Source organism: Seriola lalandi, unplaced genomic scaffold, assembly GCF_002814215.2.
Source record: "Seriola lalandi dorsalis isolate HSWRI2012SDOR001 ecotype SW California unplaced genomic scaffold, Sedor1 jcf7180002054630, whole genome shotgun sequence".
Taxonomy (NCBI): Eukaryota; Metazoa; Chordata; class Actinopteri; order Carangiformes; family Carangidae; genus Seriola; species Seriola lalandi.
The window spans coordinates 940692-958229 of NW_019525183.1; the positions used below are offsets into that span (position 1 = coordinate 940692).

The following is a 17538-nucleotide window of genomic DNA, read 5'->3' on the forward strand; positions in this document are numbered from 1 at the left end:
TTTTACAAGTTCTAGTAGTTCTAACTCTAGTTACAAGTGAGTTGCACGTTAAGATAATTAATACTAACCAATATTTGATATAAATTATATCTTAATTGGTCCAGTCTTTACCAGCTGCAATATTTAAACGATGATTACACACATATAAGTATTTATAAGTATAGTAAAAAATCAGGGTCAATCAGCAACTGTAAACATATGTGATGCTGTTGGTCTTCATTGACACTTTACTGCATTACATCACTCTGGAGATGATGAAGCTGTGACTAATCCTGCACTGACATCTGCTGGTGATATTCACAAACTGCAAAAGAATTAGAAAAGGATTAGTTCATCCAATCTACAAAACTAAGTCAGGGCTTGCTACACATTAAAAAAAAACCTCTGGTTACTTTAATTATGAACCTGATAAGATTGTTGGTCTCAGGTAAAGGATTAACTTTCACTCTCAACATCTGGGTGTTTATGTTAAACCTTTTTGCAAGCGTTTGCCTCAGCAAGCCTCCCTTGTCAATTAAAAGAGCGTATCACAGGTAAAAAAACAAATCATGTGATCACAAGGGTCACATAACAACTGCACACAAGCATACAGTACATTGCATACAGAAATAAAAATCTCAATTATTTTTGGTGATGTGTAATCCTGTGCATAGTATGCAGTTTATGAGACATTTTTTGAGACTAGTTTTGGTTTATCAGTTGCTGAGATTTCTGCCTCCATTGCAGTAATTTGTTTGTGATGCTCACAGCACTGTAAAATTACATTTGAAAAATGCAACCACATCTTGAAACAATGTCATGGATATTGTGGATGATCCACAAACCCCACCATGTGCAGTTTTCTTGACTGAATATATTTTGTGAAAGCTTTATAATCCCTTTTCCTATTTCATTGTTAATGTAAAATCTGAAAAGGCATCTGTATGTCTGTTGGTTATGTGGTTTTATTAAATGAGGTCTTGACCAGAACCACACTAGCACTGACACAACACTGTAACTCAGAGGACTCAGTACAAACACTTATCACTTGTTATTCACCTCATGAGACCATCCCACTGGATAATCATTGGCAATGAATGAAAATTAATCAAATCCACCCATTCTACGTGTTATCCCCGAACACACGGTTACATTTGCGCTTATTGTCCTGTAGATGGCAGCATTTCCTTACTAATACCACTCATGGCCTGCACCAGGACCAGTGTAACATTACAAGTGTGGTCATGCTTTATTTTGTTAACCTAATGACTAAAGTGCAACACTGCATTTTTGTCTGGGACTGGCTGCCGTGTCATTTTCCACCATCACCACCATCACCTCAGTCCTCCTCCCTCCACCTTGCACCCCCTCCTTTGATTGACACCGTTCTGCTGCAGCCGTTTAGAGATGCCTTTTTCCAGATGCCTTTATCTTGTGCACCAGCTACTCCTGCTTAGTCTTTGCAGGAATTCCAGTGACAGGTGTGGACGGCTTAACTTAGCTTATAATTTTATATGCAGACATATGCTCTGGGCTTTTGGTCCTTCCTATAGTGAGCCTGTTTTGTAAGAAGTATTCATTCTATTCTATAACACAAGCTTGAATTGATTGTTGTCACCTTTGCTTTGTTTTCTTACTTACTATCTGATAAATAAATAGAGTGATTTAGATGACAATGATTAATGTCATGAAAAGTAGACCTCTGTACAGAAGATGGCTTCATAAAACTATCAGAAGTCAAATTACTCAGTAGGCAGCTGAATGGCCAATGTCAGTGTTATGTCATTTTGCTGGATTATCATCACTGAAGCATTTCTGTGTAAGTGGAATTTAATGACCTTACATACTTTTTCGTTGTTTAATCTACAACGATGCATCATATTTTATAAGCTGATTGTTGTATGTTCAGTCTTGATCTGCACAGTAGCAACAACTGCTGTAATATGAAAGTAATAGAGGACAAAGTACAGCCTGTTGTTTTTCTAACAAATTTTTGTGCTCTGATGTCTCCAGGGTCACATCCAAAGGGCAATGGCGAATGAGGAGCTTCCATATAAAACACCTAAACACCACATACCAGAACTTCAAGTTACAGGTACTTAAGTTTCTGAATTTTGTCTGCAGTTAGTTTGTGAATGGAGTTTTCATAACATGCCCAACATGCCAGTGGGCACTTGAGTTTACAAAGATGAATTAAAAATGAATCAGCCAAAATTACTTTACTGTGGGTTCAAGTGGCAGTCACATAAACTTTCACAATTTCACCAATTTATATTACATATTTATTTCAATTTAATTCAACAGAAAAAATGGTTACTAAATTCAAATAGAGGTTATGAAAAGGCATAACAAATGTCAATGGGAAACTTGAACCAACAGGAAACTCAGACATCAAACATCTGTTGACTGGAGGGTGTGCATTATCTAATGAAGTCTATCCATCCATCATCTAGCCTACAGCGTACTTGCTCTCCTAGATGACACTGGGTGAGAGGTGGGGTACACCCTGGACAGGAGGCCATCTATCAGAGGCCAACCATCCAGGCTCACAGTCAATTTAGAGATTCCAATTAACCTAAGATGTATGTCTTTGGGCTGTGGGAGAGCCAGGCCAGAGCCAAACAGGGAGACCATGCAAACTCCACATATAAAGCACCCAGCATCATCCCTTATAGAAGCCTGTTGTCAGCCTTGCATCACAGTATTTGGCATACTTTATGCATATAAAATATGTTATTTGGAATGCATGCCAAGTATATGCCCCTCATGTGGAGCAACATTTAACATGTGCAGGGTTTGTATAGTTCACACATGGACTAAATTGATGAAATACAGTTTATATTCAGCACAGTATTCAAGAGTGGGTCATCTTCTGTCCATCCTGAATTAATTATTAATTTCGTTCTTGGAGTGACAAATTCTGCAGCTTCAAGTGTGAAACGTGGCAGAGAGACACTGCTGGAAATATCAAATGAATTCATAAGCTATGTCTGCCCAAAATAAAGAAACAATTTCATTCCCCCGCTTTAAACGGGCATTCATCATCAGAGCACCAAAGGATGAGAGGTGAAGAGGGACTGGATATCAAAGAGAGAGGGAGAAGGGGTGCACTGGCTGGGGAGGGGGGAAGGAAAAAGCGAATGGAAAAGCTTGTTAAGTCTATGATGCTGAAGCGGGAAAATATTTGGAGAGAAGAAAGTGTTTGTATAAGAGAGGAAGAGAGAAAGAGAGAAAGAGAGAGGGAAGGGGAGGAGGAAAGAGAGATTGCATTGCAGTACACCCGTGCGTAAATGTGACCATCCTCGCAGTGGTCCCCTCCATCCATCCCTCCGTCCTCACCCCTCCAGCCTCCAGCGGCTCCTCTCTCCTCCTCTTCGCCAGGATCACCTGCTCGGTGGTCGGTGGTCACTTTTGCACCGTGGAGTCTCGGGTGTCTCGGCTCGGCGCCCTCCTCCAGGGGTTAGGGGGAGCGCCGGGGACCACGTCCAGGTTCCTGCCGGGCTTCGTGTCCACTGCCGGCGAAAGCCAGGGCTCGGAGCGCCGGGAGAGACGCGGTTCGACACGCTCTCGGATGCCAGTGATGCGGGGTCTGATCGCACCACAAAACACCTTCTTGGATACCATCGCCACTCGTTTCGATGGGACCCGTAAGTACAGAGTTATCCCTGATCCCTTAATTTTATGATGCGCAGTTTCAAGCAGTTTGTTTACTTTGAACTGTTCATTTATTCAGAACCGTGTATTCATCTAATATGGAACAATTACACTCTTAATGAGGACTGAGGTCACAAGCGTCACTGATGAATGAATTATAATGAATGAAAGCACAGACTCAGAATCCGTGAAGCACTTACCTGAGCAGCCAGTTTAAAGATGAATTAACCACAGTCTGCTGGTCCTTACAGAGTCTTATCTGATGCAAAAATAAATGACATAGGCTACTTTTGTATGCACAGAAATGCAGATCAATTAGGTCCACATTAAAGCAAGTGATAATTTATTCTCGACCAAAATAATTTAACCTTCCTCAAAGTTTACAAACTGTGGGAAAATTTGTGGAATTGTTTAAGAAAAATTGGGGCATCCAGGGCAAATCTGTGGTCTATCTATGGTGATATGATGTTTTGCTGTAATGTAACGATTCCCAGTGTTAATTGATGCTATGAGTCAGTGTATTTATTAGGCTACCATTCAAAGCCTCTGTCTCCAGCTTGCAACTTAGAACCGTCAATCAGTTCAAAGAGTTGCACTTCAGCTTAATGTGGAGTCAATATGCTGTAGCCTTTACTGCAGATTCAATTAGAGATACTTCACATACAGTCACGGGCGGCTTCACCTGCTAGATAAGTCCACGACAAAGGATGAGCTGCTGCGCCCATATTATCCTCCTCCCCCTCTGTCTGTGCTAAAATACTACCTTTATTTGCTGTTAATTATTTTCTTAATCTGTAAAATATGAGCGCAAAACTTAACAATGAAAGTCCTCTCCAGACATGTTTTAAACTTTATAAGAAAATCTCTTTATATTTTGTTTAATGTGGTTTTCCCATAAAACAATAATAGTGAAAACAATAATTGGAAAACTGCAGCTGGAAGCACATCTGCTCTTACTTCCGCATTGAGAAATCTGGATCAGGCCTTGTTCACTTGTAACTGCAAGTGGCTGACACAGTGTTAGTGGTTGTGCTAATACAAACTCTCCCTCTCTGTACTGATAAGGTTTCAGGTTGATTTTGTCCAACCCCTGTACCTGCAAGTTGATGCGATTGGGTCCTTACGTGTGTGACGTATGAATCCCTGGCTGCCTGAAGCCGTTTTTGTGAGGCTGTCATTGGTTCACTGCAGTTCAAGGTGAAAATACGCAGTCATTTCCCTCATCATATGTCTTGTATTATATAAAAAACATTATATGAATGTTAACAAGGTTAACACTTGATTTTCATCGGAGGGCGTCTTTAAGAGAAGGCCTCATGATCAGGTACTAAAGCAGAACTGCCTCTAGGGCCCTCATATCATGTCATGGGATTCTGTGTTTAGTTTCCCAAGCAAATTTTCATTTAAATTAGCACGAACCAGTTGAAACACAGTAAGACTTTGAGCTTTAGAGGACCTGGAGCAGTGGCATTCTTTGCCCCTTTAAAAAAAATCTAGTCCTGCTGACAGCATTTTTGCAAGATTGATTCTCAATAATTTATAACTGGCTCTGTATAAACAAAACATTTCAAACCCTTACATCAGCTTCCAAACACAACATCGATCTATTCATAAAGTAAAGGTGGCACCTGAACCTCCTTTAAAATCAGCATAATCACAGTTATGCACACAGTTCAGAGGAGGAAGAAACAGTTGAGCTGAAGGTTCCTCATATTGTTTGAGTCTTACTCAACTTACAATTATTACTCACCCATTTTCACACAGAATTCATTGCAGAACCCGACACATCTGTCAGTGCATTAAGCCATAGAGACATCACTGTCAATCAATATGGGAACTGTAGTTATTATATCTTAACACTGTTACATAACACAGCTCTGAAGGCACAAACTAACAGGCAGGACTGAGCAGCAGATAGAATGTGTGGATGAAGGATGCACTGCACAAGGGGCTGCAGGAAGATAAATTTCATTTGTGAAGATTACAGTAGGATTTCTGCTGCAAAGTGTTGCATGTTAAGAGGGTGCTGTCATCTGATAATAGTCAGTGGCATCTGTAGGTATGTGATGTTTTCTGTATGTCCTCTGAAGACAACGTTTTATGAGATAGCACTGATTCAATTAGAATTTTTCATTTTGTGTCAACAGTGATCAGTTCTCCTCTAATCTGAACATGGAACAGATTGCACTTCGCTGTATCTGATCACTTTCTGCAGTTGTCCGGCAGCCCCAGTGTACAGGCAGGTAGGAGGAAATCCATTACACACAGGACTCTTTTGATTGAGCAGAGATTTCACCCACTTCATCATTACTTGAGGGATTCGCAGCCTGCTTCTCCTGCTCCTCCTGCCATGAAGTAATAGTAATTCTTAACTTACCTGAGAACACCTCTCAGGACCTTATATTAATTAATGTAGCTACATGTAACACAAAAGGCTGTAATAAGGGCAGATTCTGTCCATGATAATCACAAATACAACTGGTGGCGAGCCTTTGCAGGGACCAACACCGACTAAGAATGCCCTCGACTTGCACTTTCTACAAACTCAGCTCTGGTTCTGATTATACAAGGATCAGAAGGCCCTGGCTCCCATGGCAACCTCCATAAAACAACCCAAGGGACACAGTCCACAAAGCACATACTGGACAGGCAAACTCCCATGAGCCTTCCTCTATTATCGCATGAGTAAAGAGCTGGTCTGCTGTTTCACAGCAAGGACTGAATCAATACTCTTTGGCCCTTTTGAATCTGAAGTGTCAGTCTCATCCTCCTCTCCAGCAACTTGGAATGAGATTTCTGGAGAAGGTGCAACAATGTGATACCCTGATTATTGGAGATCACCCTCTCATCTGCTTTTTTAAAGATGTGAAGTGCTGTCTCATTTCACCAGCCCACAGTCTCTTCTCCACACTCGAAAGGCTTGTCAGTCGGGATAGCCCAATAGTATCCAAGCCTCCAGGGTTTTAAACAATCCAAGCACTTTACCACTGAAGAGGTTTTTGGATTCAAGAGTTCCTTTAAGTGTTCCCTGCTTTAATCCCAGACAAGCTTAGCACCGTCTGGGTACTGCTTTGAGCAGCCCCCTCTGTAACAGAGGCATGGGTATATAGGTAAAGGTTTCCAGACCTTACCAAAATAGGCCTTTCCCAGGGGTCCTCTGTTCCCCCATATGTTTATACTTACTCAGTGTATCCAGAGGCCTCCCCCACCACCACCATCTTTTTTTCTCTGTGATGGTTATGATTTGTTCATTAGATAAGGCATTAGCATCTGCCTGTTTTTCTACTCGTATAAAGTATTACTCATAATCTGAACTAACTACAGTAAATAAATACAACTTTTTCTGGCTATATAAAGATGAAAGATGACATCTATTAAGCAGCAGTTCCTCACGCTTGGACAACCTTATGTGAGAAAATTAAGTCTGGAATGATGCTCATGTTGAGCTCTTCATTCATGATTACACTCTTGTTCCTAACCTCTGGCAGGCCCTTGGTAAAAACACAGTAGGGGAATTTTAATGAGGTGCTTCTCTAACCAAATAACGGTATAACTGTATGTGGCCGTCTATGGGGTGCTGCCAAGAAAGTGTTGTAGAGTAGAAAGGGTTGTCCGGAGAAAAAAAATAGTTTTTTGAGGCCTTCATGGACCAAAACACACCAAGCAAAATCAACTAAGAAAGATTTGTGGTGCCATATTACAGTATATCCTCACACTAATGACTTGGAGCAATACCAGGAAAGACAATGCATGTGGATGGACATGTTCATTCTGAGTGATAGTGAGTTCTCAAGTCCTAAAAGCCAGCTGAGCAGAACAGTATTTTCAGGTCAGAAGCTGGGATCTTCCATCTTTCCCATACAACATTAATGCAGCACGATAACCAGGGAGACTCCAGGGAATTTCCCTAGTGTCTTTTTCCTCTTACATTGCAATAGAAAGCTTCAGTTAGAGCCCCTTTTAACCTGGAGATATCTCAATCCACTACATACATATTTATAAGGACAAAGGTTACCAGTTTCAATTAATCACTTTTTAAAAATGCAGTAAGACAGTAAATCTCATTGAAGGTAAAGGGAACGGACTTGTTTTATTCCTATTCATTTCCCTTTACGTGCAACAGTTCTGGGTAATGAAGTCCTCAAATTTAAACAGTTACTGTACCAGACACACATGTGAAAACTGGCTCCTGTCATGTGGAGGAAGTTGAGAGCGTCTTGTGAGTAAATAAGACAGAGAATTGACTTCAGAGTGACAGAGTTCTGTGTTTTTGTCAGTGGAGTTGTGGCACGAAGCAGTGGGTTATAAAGTTTTGAAGCTGATGCAGAGTGAAGATGTGTTTTCTGTTAAAGTTTAGGATACACATCCGAACACTGGTTTAACAAATAATCCTACACCCCGGAGTTATCTTGCCCTCAGTGGTGGTGTCTTTCATTTCTTTGGCATGGATACTGACTTACTTTCAAATTCAGATTCCTAAATGCTCAAATACTGCACAAGTTTGATTTAATTTGCACTGAGTGGAAATCATTCATTGAGGTGAGGGTGAGAGCAACAAAGCAGCTGCACCTCATGTAGGAAATTCATCAATATTTCACCAGCACTGGCTTCAGCAACGACATAATGATGTTGAGATGAAATTCAGATATTTATTAATAAATGTATCCCACCATTGTGCCTGCCTCAGTGGCAGATGCACAAAAAAGCTTGTCAGATTATTAGTTGAAGTCACTCACAAGAATTATGAGGGAGGTGAATGTTTTTGACACATTACATTTTAAATGATGATAAATCCATGACTGTCTGTAACTGTAGCATTCATTTTATAAATTGTTTCATAAAGTCTGTCATTCTCTTTATGTAGTTTTGCATAATGTGAATCTGGCACATTTAGCATAAATTTTTAACATTTAGCATACATTTTTAAAGAATTACAAGTTCAGATTTTTAATGTGCGCACAATGTCGAATATACAGCATTTTGAAGCTTTGATTGCATGCTTCAGATGCGGTACAATTTAAGTGTAAGCCTCTCGAAAGTGAATGTAAGTCAAAGCATTGTCCTTAGAAGGTGCAACCATGTGTGGCCTGTGTGTATGTGTTTGGCTTACATTGTGCATGGTGGTGAATGTATTGTGGCGGGCTGTCGCTGTCACTGTTATCAGCACCAGGGTTTATCGGGGTTCCCTAAGCCGCTCAGGGGCTGAGTCTGAGTGATTTTGTAGTTCAGCTCGCGTGTTATTACACCTGGACTGTGGTGTGGATGTGACAGGCCTGCCTAGTGCCTGGGGAATGTGCAGAAAATGAATACAACATAGGAAAATAGGATCACTGTATAGGGCTGGAGTAGAAGGAAAATGATGGAGGACAGGGTGTGTTTCTCTGTAACCAGATCACGTCTTTGGGGGACAAGTGTTCATGTAAGTATGGGGCTGGCCACCACATACACATACTGAACACTGTAACCCTGCACAGGCAGAAAGCATCACACATCCAGATGATGTGACTTAGGCTGTTGCAGTGCAGCTAAACTACAACATGTGGACAACATATTTTGGTGAGAAATGCTGAATATAAACCTTCCAGGGCACCTTTAAGTTAACTGCCTTTAGTAGCTACTGCCACAGCTGACTGAAAATAACACTGACTGACTGGTGAAACAAGCCAGCCATTTCTTGTTTCCACATTAAAATGCCCTTGTGCACAGTCAGGTCCATAAATAAATGGTTTTCTAAGTATGGTGTGGGAGAGGCTGACTAGAGTCCTGACCCTATTCAACACAATCCAATCTTATGGCTGAATGGGAGCAAATCCCTGAAACTGGGGTCCAAAATCTTTGTGGAAAAAGCCTTGTCCATTGTATTGTCATAACATCTTCACATATGGGCGACCATGCTATTTCTGTGTGTTTCAGAGAATCCAGAGTTCAGTTCCTTTTATTTGAAAGCTCTAATGTAAGAGGCCCAGTAAGAGCTGCTATTTTAGCCTGATATAAAAGCGCTACCCTTGTTTTCATGCAAAATGGGCTCTCTGCTCTTAAATATTAATATATTCCTCTATTCTACCACTTAATCATCTCAAAAGTACAAGCCTATTTTTTCTGGTTGAAGTGATTCATCAAATCCTATTATATTCTGTCACACTCTTCAAAATTGCCAGCTGCATCATTCTTATACTTAAAATCGTGGACAGCCTCTCTCCCCCCTCCCTGCCCCACAGAGCAGCTTGAATGATCGGATGTTACTACAACCATTTCTACATCTATTTAACACCTGGTGAAACTGCTGACAAGGAGATGATGCTGCTGTTTGCTGTTGTTGCCACTCGCCACAAGTCCAACTGGTTTTGTGTGAGTAACATGGCCTTGCATTTGTTGCATCTCATATCCCAAAGTGGACTGTTTGGCTAAGAGCCTCAGCAGCAAAAAGCAGCATCTTCACATGTGATTCTGACATATTGGACATATGACACTTTGATAGAACCACAAAATAACCCACAAAAGTCTGTTTTTAATTAGTCTTGTTGGTTTTTTCTGGTCTATGGATTTAAAGACAGAGGAAGTCATTTAAAACAATGTTAGCTTTGAGCATCACATCAGGTGGTGATATTGGCTGGTAAATCAAATCAAACTGTTCTACAGTTTCTTTTCCAAGCTACAATGTAAGATACTGTTGAATAAATGTATGCTATGCACAACATAAAATCCATCCATCTGTTTTCCAATCACTTACTGGGCCCCTTGGTTGCAGTGGCAGAGGGCTAAACAGATTGATGAAGCAAGCCGTGTGACATCATCTGCAAAAAGCAGATATGCAATCCTGATGCCACCCTAGCAGACACACTCCATATATGTTGTTATGCTAGACTAAATTAATCTGCTGCTGGCTACAGTTTCATGTTTAGCCACAAACATGAGAGTGGATTCAATTTCCTAATCTAACTCTAAAAAGTCATTGTTAAAGTTTTTAAATTCAAAGTTTAATCTTCTTCGCCTCTGAATTTTGCAAGTTAGTTAGCCTGTGTGTCAAAAGAAAAAGTGACTATGAGCTCCACCCACTGAGGTTCTCCTTGACCAATGAGATTACGTTAGGCTCAGAGAAATGTTCTCAGAGCAATAAACGCTATCTATATGTGTGAAAGTGAATAAATATGAAATTCCTCCTCAGCCTTCATGGCCGATGTATCACTTTAAACAGCACATGTTGTTGACTTCATTTTGTCAGTTGTTGCTTATTATTGAGATCCATAACTTGTTGTACCTCTTCAGAGGAAATATGATCCTCCTACAACCACAGCCAGTTTACTTCTCCTCTGAGTGGTGCTTCAAAGTGGTTTGGCAAGAGCGTTTACACTGGACATGCTTTATTAATGCATGAATTATTCAATTTCATTGTCCCCAGTTCATCTTCATGCAATCTCATTTTAGGAGTCCCTGCTAATCCATCTCTCTCTCACTCTCTCTGTCCTTCTCTCTCAATCATTTTCTTGCCTGCTCTCTCGTCCTCTATTGCTCACATTTCTCAACGTGAGCACTCCGCTTTCTAGCTTCATTTATGTATGGACTTTAATGATCTCAGTCGAATGAATGTCTTGGCTGTGTGAGTCACCTATCATATGTAAGTCAGTTTCACAATAAATTATTCAAGATCGTCCCCATCACTCAGGCTGTCAAACCATTTGTTGGAGCTCCTGCTTCCATCACAGCCTGGCAGTCTGTTTACATACGTTTACATGCATGTTTGCTTTTGGATGCAAACCTTACTACAACTCCTTACTGGAGCAGATGACTTTCCAGCAGAGCAGGGTTATATGAAATCGCATACGTCGACACAATGTTGTTCATTCATATCTTCACCAAGTGTTTCAGCTGCAAAACTTCAATGCATATACAGATATTGTATTAAGAAGAAATTTTAAAAACAGTGAATGTAATCCAGGATTTTGTAGAATCACTTAAACCGAAACAGGATTGGATGACCCTCACTAGAATATTATAGGAACTATGTGTCGAATTTGTTGCCACTCCAGTGGTAGGAAAAAGAGACAGTGCGGCCGACAGAAGAGTAGGCTGAAAGCAAACACTGTATCAGTTTTGTGAAGGCAGGACTCAGTCAGTCTGGCACAGTTCATAAAGAATCACTGTCTACAGAAACCCAGAAAGTACTTGAATCAAAATATGATTTTACAGCATGTGAGACTGCACCGCTCGTGTCACTGCTTGGTTGTCAAGACTGAGACCGACTGTCCGGCTACTGCAGGGGTCATGAATACATCATGTACCACCCATCCTTATGACTACATTATGTTGCTTTGAAGGGCTTGCCAGATATATCACAGTAATGTGTTACATGAGCATATATGAGGGGATGAATATGAATGTGACTGAGAAGATCCCAAATTCCCACACTGATATACAGTATGTAAGTGGTTTTATTGGTTTCTGTTCTGCACAGAAAAATTCTTATAACCAACGCTAACTATTGCCCAAAGCTGTGAACATAAAGAAATTACTTTTATAATGTAAGTCTACGATGTCTTTGCTCTATGGAAAAGTCAAGTTTATTTTTGTAGCCCAATTCTATACAGTGTCTGATAAAGAGGCTGCTTCTGAAAATATTGTAGAGGACATAGAGGCAGAGAGAAGTGGGGAAGACGCATGGGACGAACAAAGCAAGATTATTTGAAGGGAACAATAGAGGGGAGAAGAAGGAAAAGTAGATGATAGGAAGTTCATTGAAAGGCAGCAGGCATGTTAAACTCTCCCCGAGGAGAGCTCTTCAAAGTGAGCAGAGTTACTCCGAGGCCTTTCAGAGGTGAGAAAGAACGCTGTGGAAAAAGGAGACAATGTGCATAAAATTTTAATTATGTTTTCTTTGAATTAACATTACATTGTTGTGAAATTGTAGGTCATGACCCCACGGTGGAGTAAAGCATGTTGTGTGAATGAGACTGGACGTGTAACAAGCTCACAGCTGCAACATGGCGTTTCTTGCTGACTTTGCCTTCACTGTGAATGAGTATTTTGTTAGCAGCTACAACTCCCATGAGGCTTTCAGGGAGCCTATGTATAAGTCTCATAGGAGTTGTAGCTGTTGTATGCTTACACCAAGCCAAATGGCAGAACGTGGATGCTATTTCCTGCAACAGTATATATTTATATCGAGTGACATACGAGTGATGGATTCCTGCTTCATTCCTGTTCTGTTTCTCTGTTTCCCCACTACCTTCTCATCTTTTCTCCCCTCAGACAGTAACTTTGTCCTGGGGAATGCCCAGGTCCAGACCCTCTATCCCATAGTCTACTGCTCTGATGGATTCTGTGAACTGACCGGCTTCGCCCGCGGCGAGCTGATGCAGAAGAGCTGCATGTGTCACTTCCTGTACGGCAGCGAGACCAGCGACCGCCTCACCTCGCAGATGCAGAAAGCTCTGGATGAACGTCGAGAGTTCAAGACTGAGATCGTTCTGTACAAGAAGAGCGGTAAGACTGATTTGCTGTAGGATGTTGTCAAATTAAATCATGTTTAACACTGGTGGTGTCAAAAATATATCAAGCCTGGAAGGTTTGTGGATTGCAGGGTAATTCCTCTTAAAGCAGGAATACTCTGATCTCTTTTCTTTTAACAGGCTCCAAGTTCTGGTGTCTGCTGGACATTGTGCCCATAAAGAACGAGAAGAGCGAGGTGGTTCTGTTCCTGGTCTCACATAAGGACATTACAGAAAATAAGGACCTGGACCATGGAAACGAATCTGACACCGGTGAGAGGAAGCATGACAAAGAGGGAGAAAGTCGGCAGCGTCCAATTCCACAATAATTCTCATGAAATGATCCAGTAGTGGCTTTGCAGCTGTGGCAGAAATGTAGCTGCAGAAATGACTGGTGATATTATGCTGGGGGTTTGGGAGCTGAATGACCCTGTTCTACTCTTTTACGACACCCTTTGCTGAATTATTTGTATATAACTGATCAATTGAAATGCATCTAAAGTTCAGATCGTATTTACACCACTAACATGCAGTGTAAAGCAAGACATTTCCATTGTCCTAAAATACTAATCCCATTCAGAGAGGAAATGTCTGTGGTTTGGGAGTCACAGATTGAGTAACGATGTATGATGGATGTTTCTGCCACATGTCGTCATGTCTCTCTGACTTTGTGTCCCTGCTTTCAGATGAGGAAACAGGCATGGAGATCCGCCAGATCAGCCGCCCTCCAGGCTTCAACATGGAGCGCCGCCGCAGTCGGGCTGTCCTCTACCAGCTGTCTGGACACCTACAGAAACAGGACAAGTCCAAGAGCAAGCTTAAGATCAACAATGTGAGACATGACGTATTTGGTATATTCTGTCCTATTTAGGGTTTGCCCTGTTGAATATTTTTTTTTCTAAAAGCATGACACTCTAAAGAGAAGAAGAAATATCACTGACTGAATCAACAGTCATGAAATTTGCTGAGCATATTCATGTGCTCCAAACCTTTTGATTGCAATGGCCAAACTGTTAGATTTTTAAGGCTCTGAAAGGACTAAAAGTATTATTGCATTGTTTGTTCTGTCTAACACTTGTTGTAATAAACTAATTGTAATAAACATTGCAGCCTAGGAGGCACTAGCAAGGCTTAAGACCTTTACTCTTTTGCTAAATTAACTTCTGACTGGGTGCTGTACACAGTGTCAGCAGATTAATCTCACAAACTTGCATTTGCTGATAAATGAGCAATTTGTTTGTCCCTTACTTAAGGGTTTCGTTTACATCATAACTGATTTGCATTTATTTCAACAAGATGAAAACTTGCAAATTCAAACAACTGACAAGACAGAAAATATGTCCTTGCAGCGCAATCTGAAGGACTCGGGACCCTAAAGGGAAGAAATTAACATAAAAGCTCTCGTTAGTTTTTTTAATTCATTGAGGGGATGACTGATAAGGTATCATGGCCGAAAGATTTCATCCTCTTGCATCAGCTCACATCATTATTTACTAGATGGACAAATTTTGGACTAGTTATATTAGACGGTGTTGTTGGTTTTGTTTTCACCTTGTGAGTGTGTGTGTGTGTGTGTGTGTGTGTGTGTGTGTGTGTGTGTGTAGTTATAACTATATTATTACATAATTACTCATCGCTCGGAACTTCCACATGTTGATGGGTGCCGTTCTTAGGAAATGCTTCACTGTATGGGTTGTAGCTTTACTCATATATATTTTGGAAGGCAACAGATTTCCGAGTGAAGCTGCAAATACGCTGTATTTTCTTTTGATGTTTCCATGTTTGACTAATGTATTTAAATATGTAGCATTCACAACATTTCATGTTCCAACTAAAACCATGAATAATACTACATCAGTAATACTGGTAATAAAATATTTATGCTGAAGAGTGGAGATCCTTCCAATGGTAATTACACAAATATAGAATATTAATATTGTTAATTTGATTTTATTATTAATGCTCTTGTGTGTGTGTTTCCATACACCATACCCAGAGTGTCCTTGGAGCCAATGCTAACCCTGTCCCAGAGTACAAGGTGGCAGACGTCCAGAAGTCCCGTCTCATCCTCCTCCACTACGGTGCGTTCAAGGCCGGCTGGGATTGGCTGATCTTGTTGGCCACTTTCTATGTGGCGGTTACTGTTCCCTATAATGTCTGCTTCACGGCTGTGGAGATACGAGAGGACGGCGGCTCGGCAGCACGGAACCCTCCGAGTGTCAGCGATATCTTGGTGGAAATCCTCTTTATCATCGGTAAGGCTGTTTTCACATGATTGTCTCTTTTTTTACAAGTTATTTTGCTTTGGTATCCGCTTTAATCCAGTCTTATCTTTAAAGCCAATACCAATCCTTTAATCACAGACTTCATTCTTAATTCTGTCTCCTTTATTCTTTAATTCATTTCTCTCTTTAAGCCATGCCTCTTTGCTCCTGTCCGTTTATACTACTTTATACTACTATATCCATTTCTTCTAACATGCTGTCAGTTTAAGAGGCAGCTCCCTCTTGGACTTTATTTTCCAATCAAGTAGGCCTAGAAACGATCACTCCTGGTCTCTTAATTGGCCCCTTCAGCTGCACCATGGTCCGCAATGCCCTCCAACTCCTCCCGGCGCTTTGGAGCTGTATGCTAATTTGACCTCCTTAACAATCTCCACTTCCTCTCTATCTAAACCTGCTGTCTCCCCTCTGGCAACCAAGTCCACTAATCCCACTTGAAGAAGGCTTATTAAAGGAAATATTTTTACAGCCAGGATCTTTCTGTCACAGCTCCATATGTTTACTGAAGTGAACCTTTGAATGCAGCACTTATGCAGTATAATTCCATTGTGATGTTAAAACTTACAGCCTATATTTAAGGATTTTGTTACAGCATCCCATAATCCAGTGGTCTTTCTGATGCTTTGAAACTTAACACAGTTCATAGCTTCAAATATCCAAGAGCGAGTTGAAAAGCTGTGTTCAGGAGCACTGGTGTGTTTGTGTGTCAGATATTGTGTTGAACTTCCGAACCACCTACGTGAGCACATCCGGTCAGGTCGTGTACGACGCCCGCTCCATCTGCATCCACTACGTTACATCCTGGCTGTTTGTGGATCTGATCGCCGCCTTGCCCTTTGACCTGCTCTACGCCTTCAATATCAGTGTGGTGAGTCTCACTTACACAACCTGGAACTTGCAAGTCATACACGTTTGACTGCACTTATTTGTGTGTCTTTCAGTACAATTTATGGCTCTGTTAGTGTTAGCACTCTCCTGCTGTTCGATCCTCACTCAGCATTGATTTAATATAACTGTGAAAGAGCCTTCAAATGTACAGTGAGCACAGGGGCAACACTACACACATATACACACACAAAAGCTGCTCTGCTATAAAGACACAGCAGAGGAAACAGAGAGCAAACACAACCTTACTTTTATCTGAAAGAAGAAAAATCAAGATTTTCATAGATTTTTTTGCTGAATGTTTATTGAAATTCTGTCTCTTGCTTCTTTTGCTCATTATTCGCTGTAGTGGCTTCGAGGGAGTCTGAGCTTCAACAAGAAACTCATTATTAGGTAACTGGTAATTAAGCTGATGAATGAGTACGCTGACGACAAATTACAGGTGGAAGCAAGTAGATTAGCCGGATGATTTGGAGTGTAGAGCCTCCCAGCTGTTTAACAGCTATAATAGATAGTAGACCACTGTGCTACAGGGCAGAGGAATATGAAGGGTCATATGATGATTGAATTGTTATAAGCACGTGGAAAGTACTTCTTTAAAACAAAATTATGTACATTTTTTAACCAAGTGAAGTAATACTTAGTTTGATAGCATACAAAAAACTACAGCTCCCATTAAGTCTGTACATCCTTATCGTATATTATATGCCTGGATGTTAAATGATCAATTTTGATTCATTTGAAATGGTTTTGATTGAGGTTTTCTTACTTCTGGAAGAAAACCCGGAGGGTCTGGTTTCACTTTGACTCAAAGTAATAATTCCGGGATCTATGTGTAGATGTGGACAAGTTTATAATCTATTTTAGCAAAACAGTAGGGAGTGGTTCATTCATAGAGTATTCCTTCCCCATCCTATGACACACACACTGAGTAATTTGAAGAAAACCCAGCCATGATAAAATGCTTACTTGTAGCTGAAATGACAACAGGTCCTGATGAGTTGCAGTGTAAGTGGAAATCAGATCTCTTTAAAGTGCACAGTGTCTGTCAGGACCTCTGAATGCATTGAGGATGTATTGACTTAACACTGTGGTAAAGCAGTCCTTACACACTTAGTTAAATTCCCCGAATGGATACATATCCAGATATCCTGAGAATTAAATACTGTCTGAGTGTGGTGTAATTCATCATCAGCTGTGTTGAAACTGCAGCTACTTCAATTACTAATTAAAACACCACTTAACTGAGCAGG

The 17538-nt window shown here is 40.8% G+C and overlaps 1 protein-coding gene across 1 annotated transcript in view; it reads left to right on the forward strand.

The window, feature by feature from the left end:
• The first annotated feature begins 3481 nt into the window (after positions 1-3481).
• Positions 3482-17538, forward strand: part of LOC111665255 (voltage-gated delayed rectifier potassium channel KCNH8-like) — a 28658-nt gene continuing 14601 nt past the window's right edge. Inside the window, exons 1-6 of the mRNA XM_087177719.1 lie at positions 3482-3626; positions 12880-13113; positions 13260-13391; positions 13805-13950; positions 15115-15373; positions 16111-16268. Of these exons, the coding sequence (XP_087033845.1) occupies positions 3551-3626; positions 12880-13113; positions 13260-13391; positions 13805-13950; positions 15115-15373; positions 16111-16268 (1005 nt within the window). The 5' untranslated portion in view covers positions 3482-3550. The remainder of the gene's footprint in view (positions 3627-12879; positions 13114-13259; positions 13392-13804; positions 13951-15114; positions 15374-16110; positions 16269-17538) is intronic.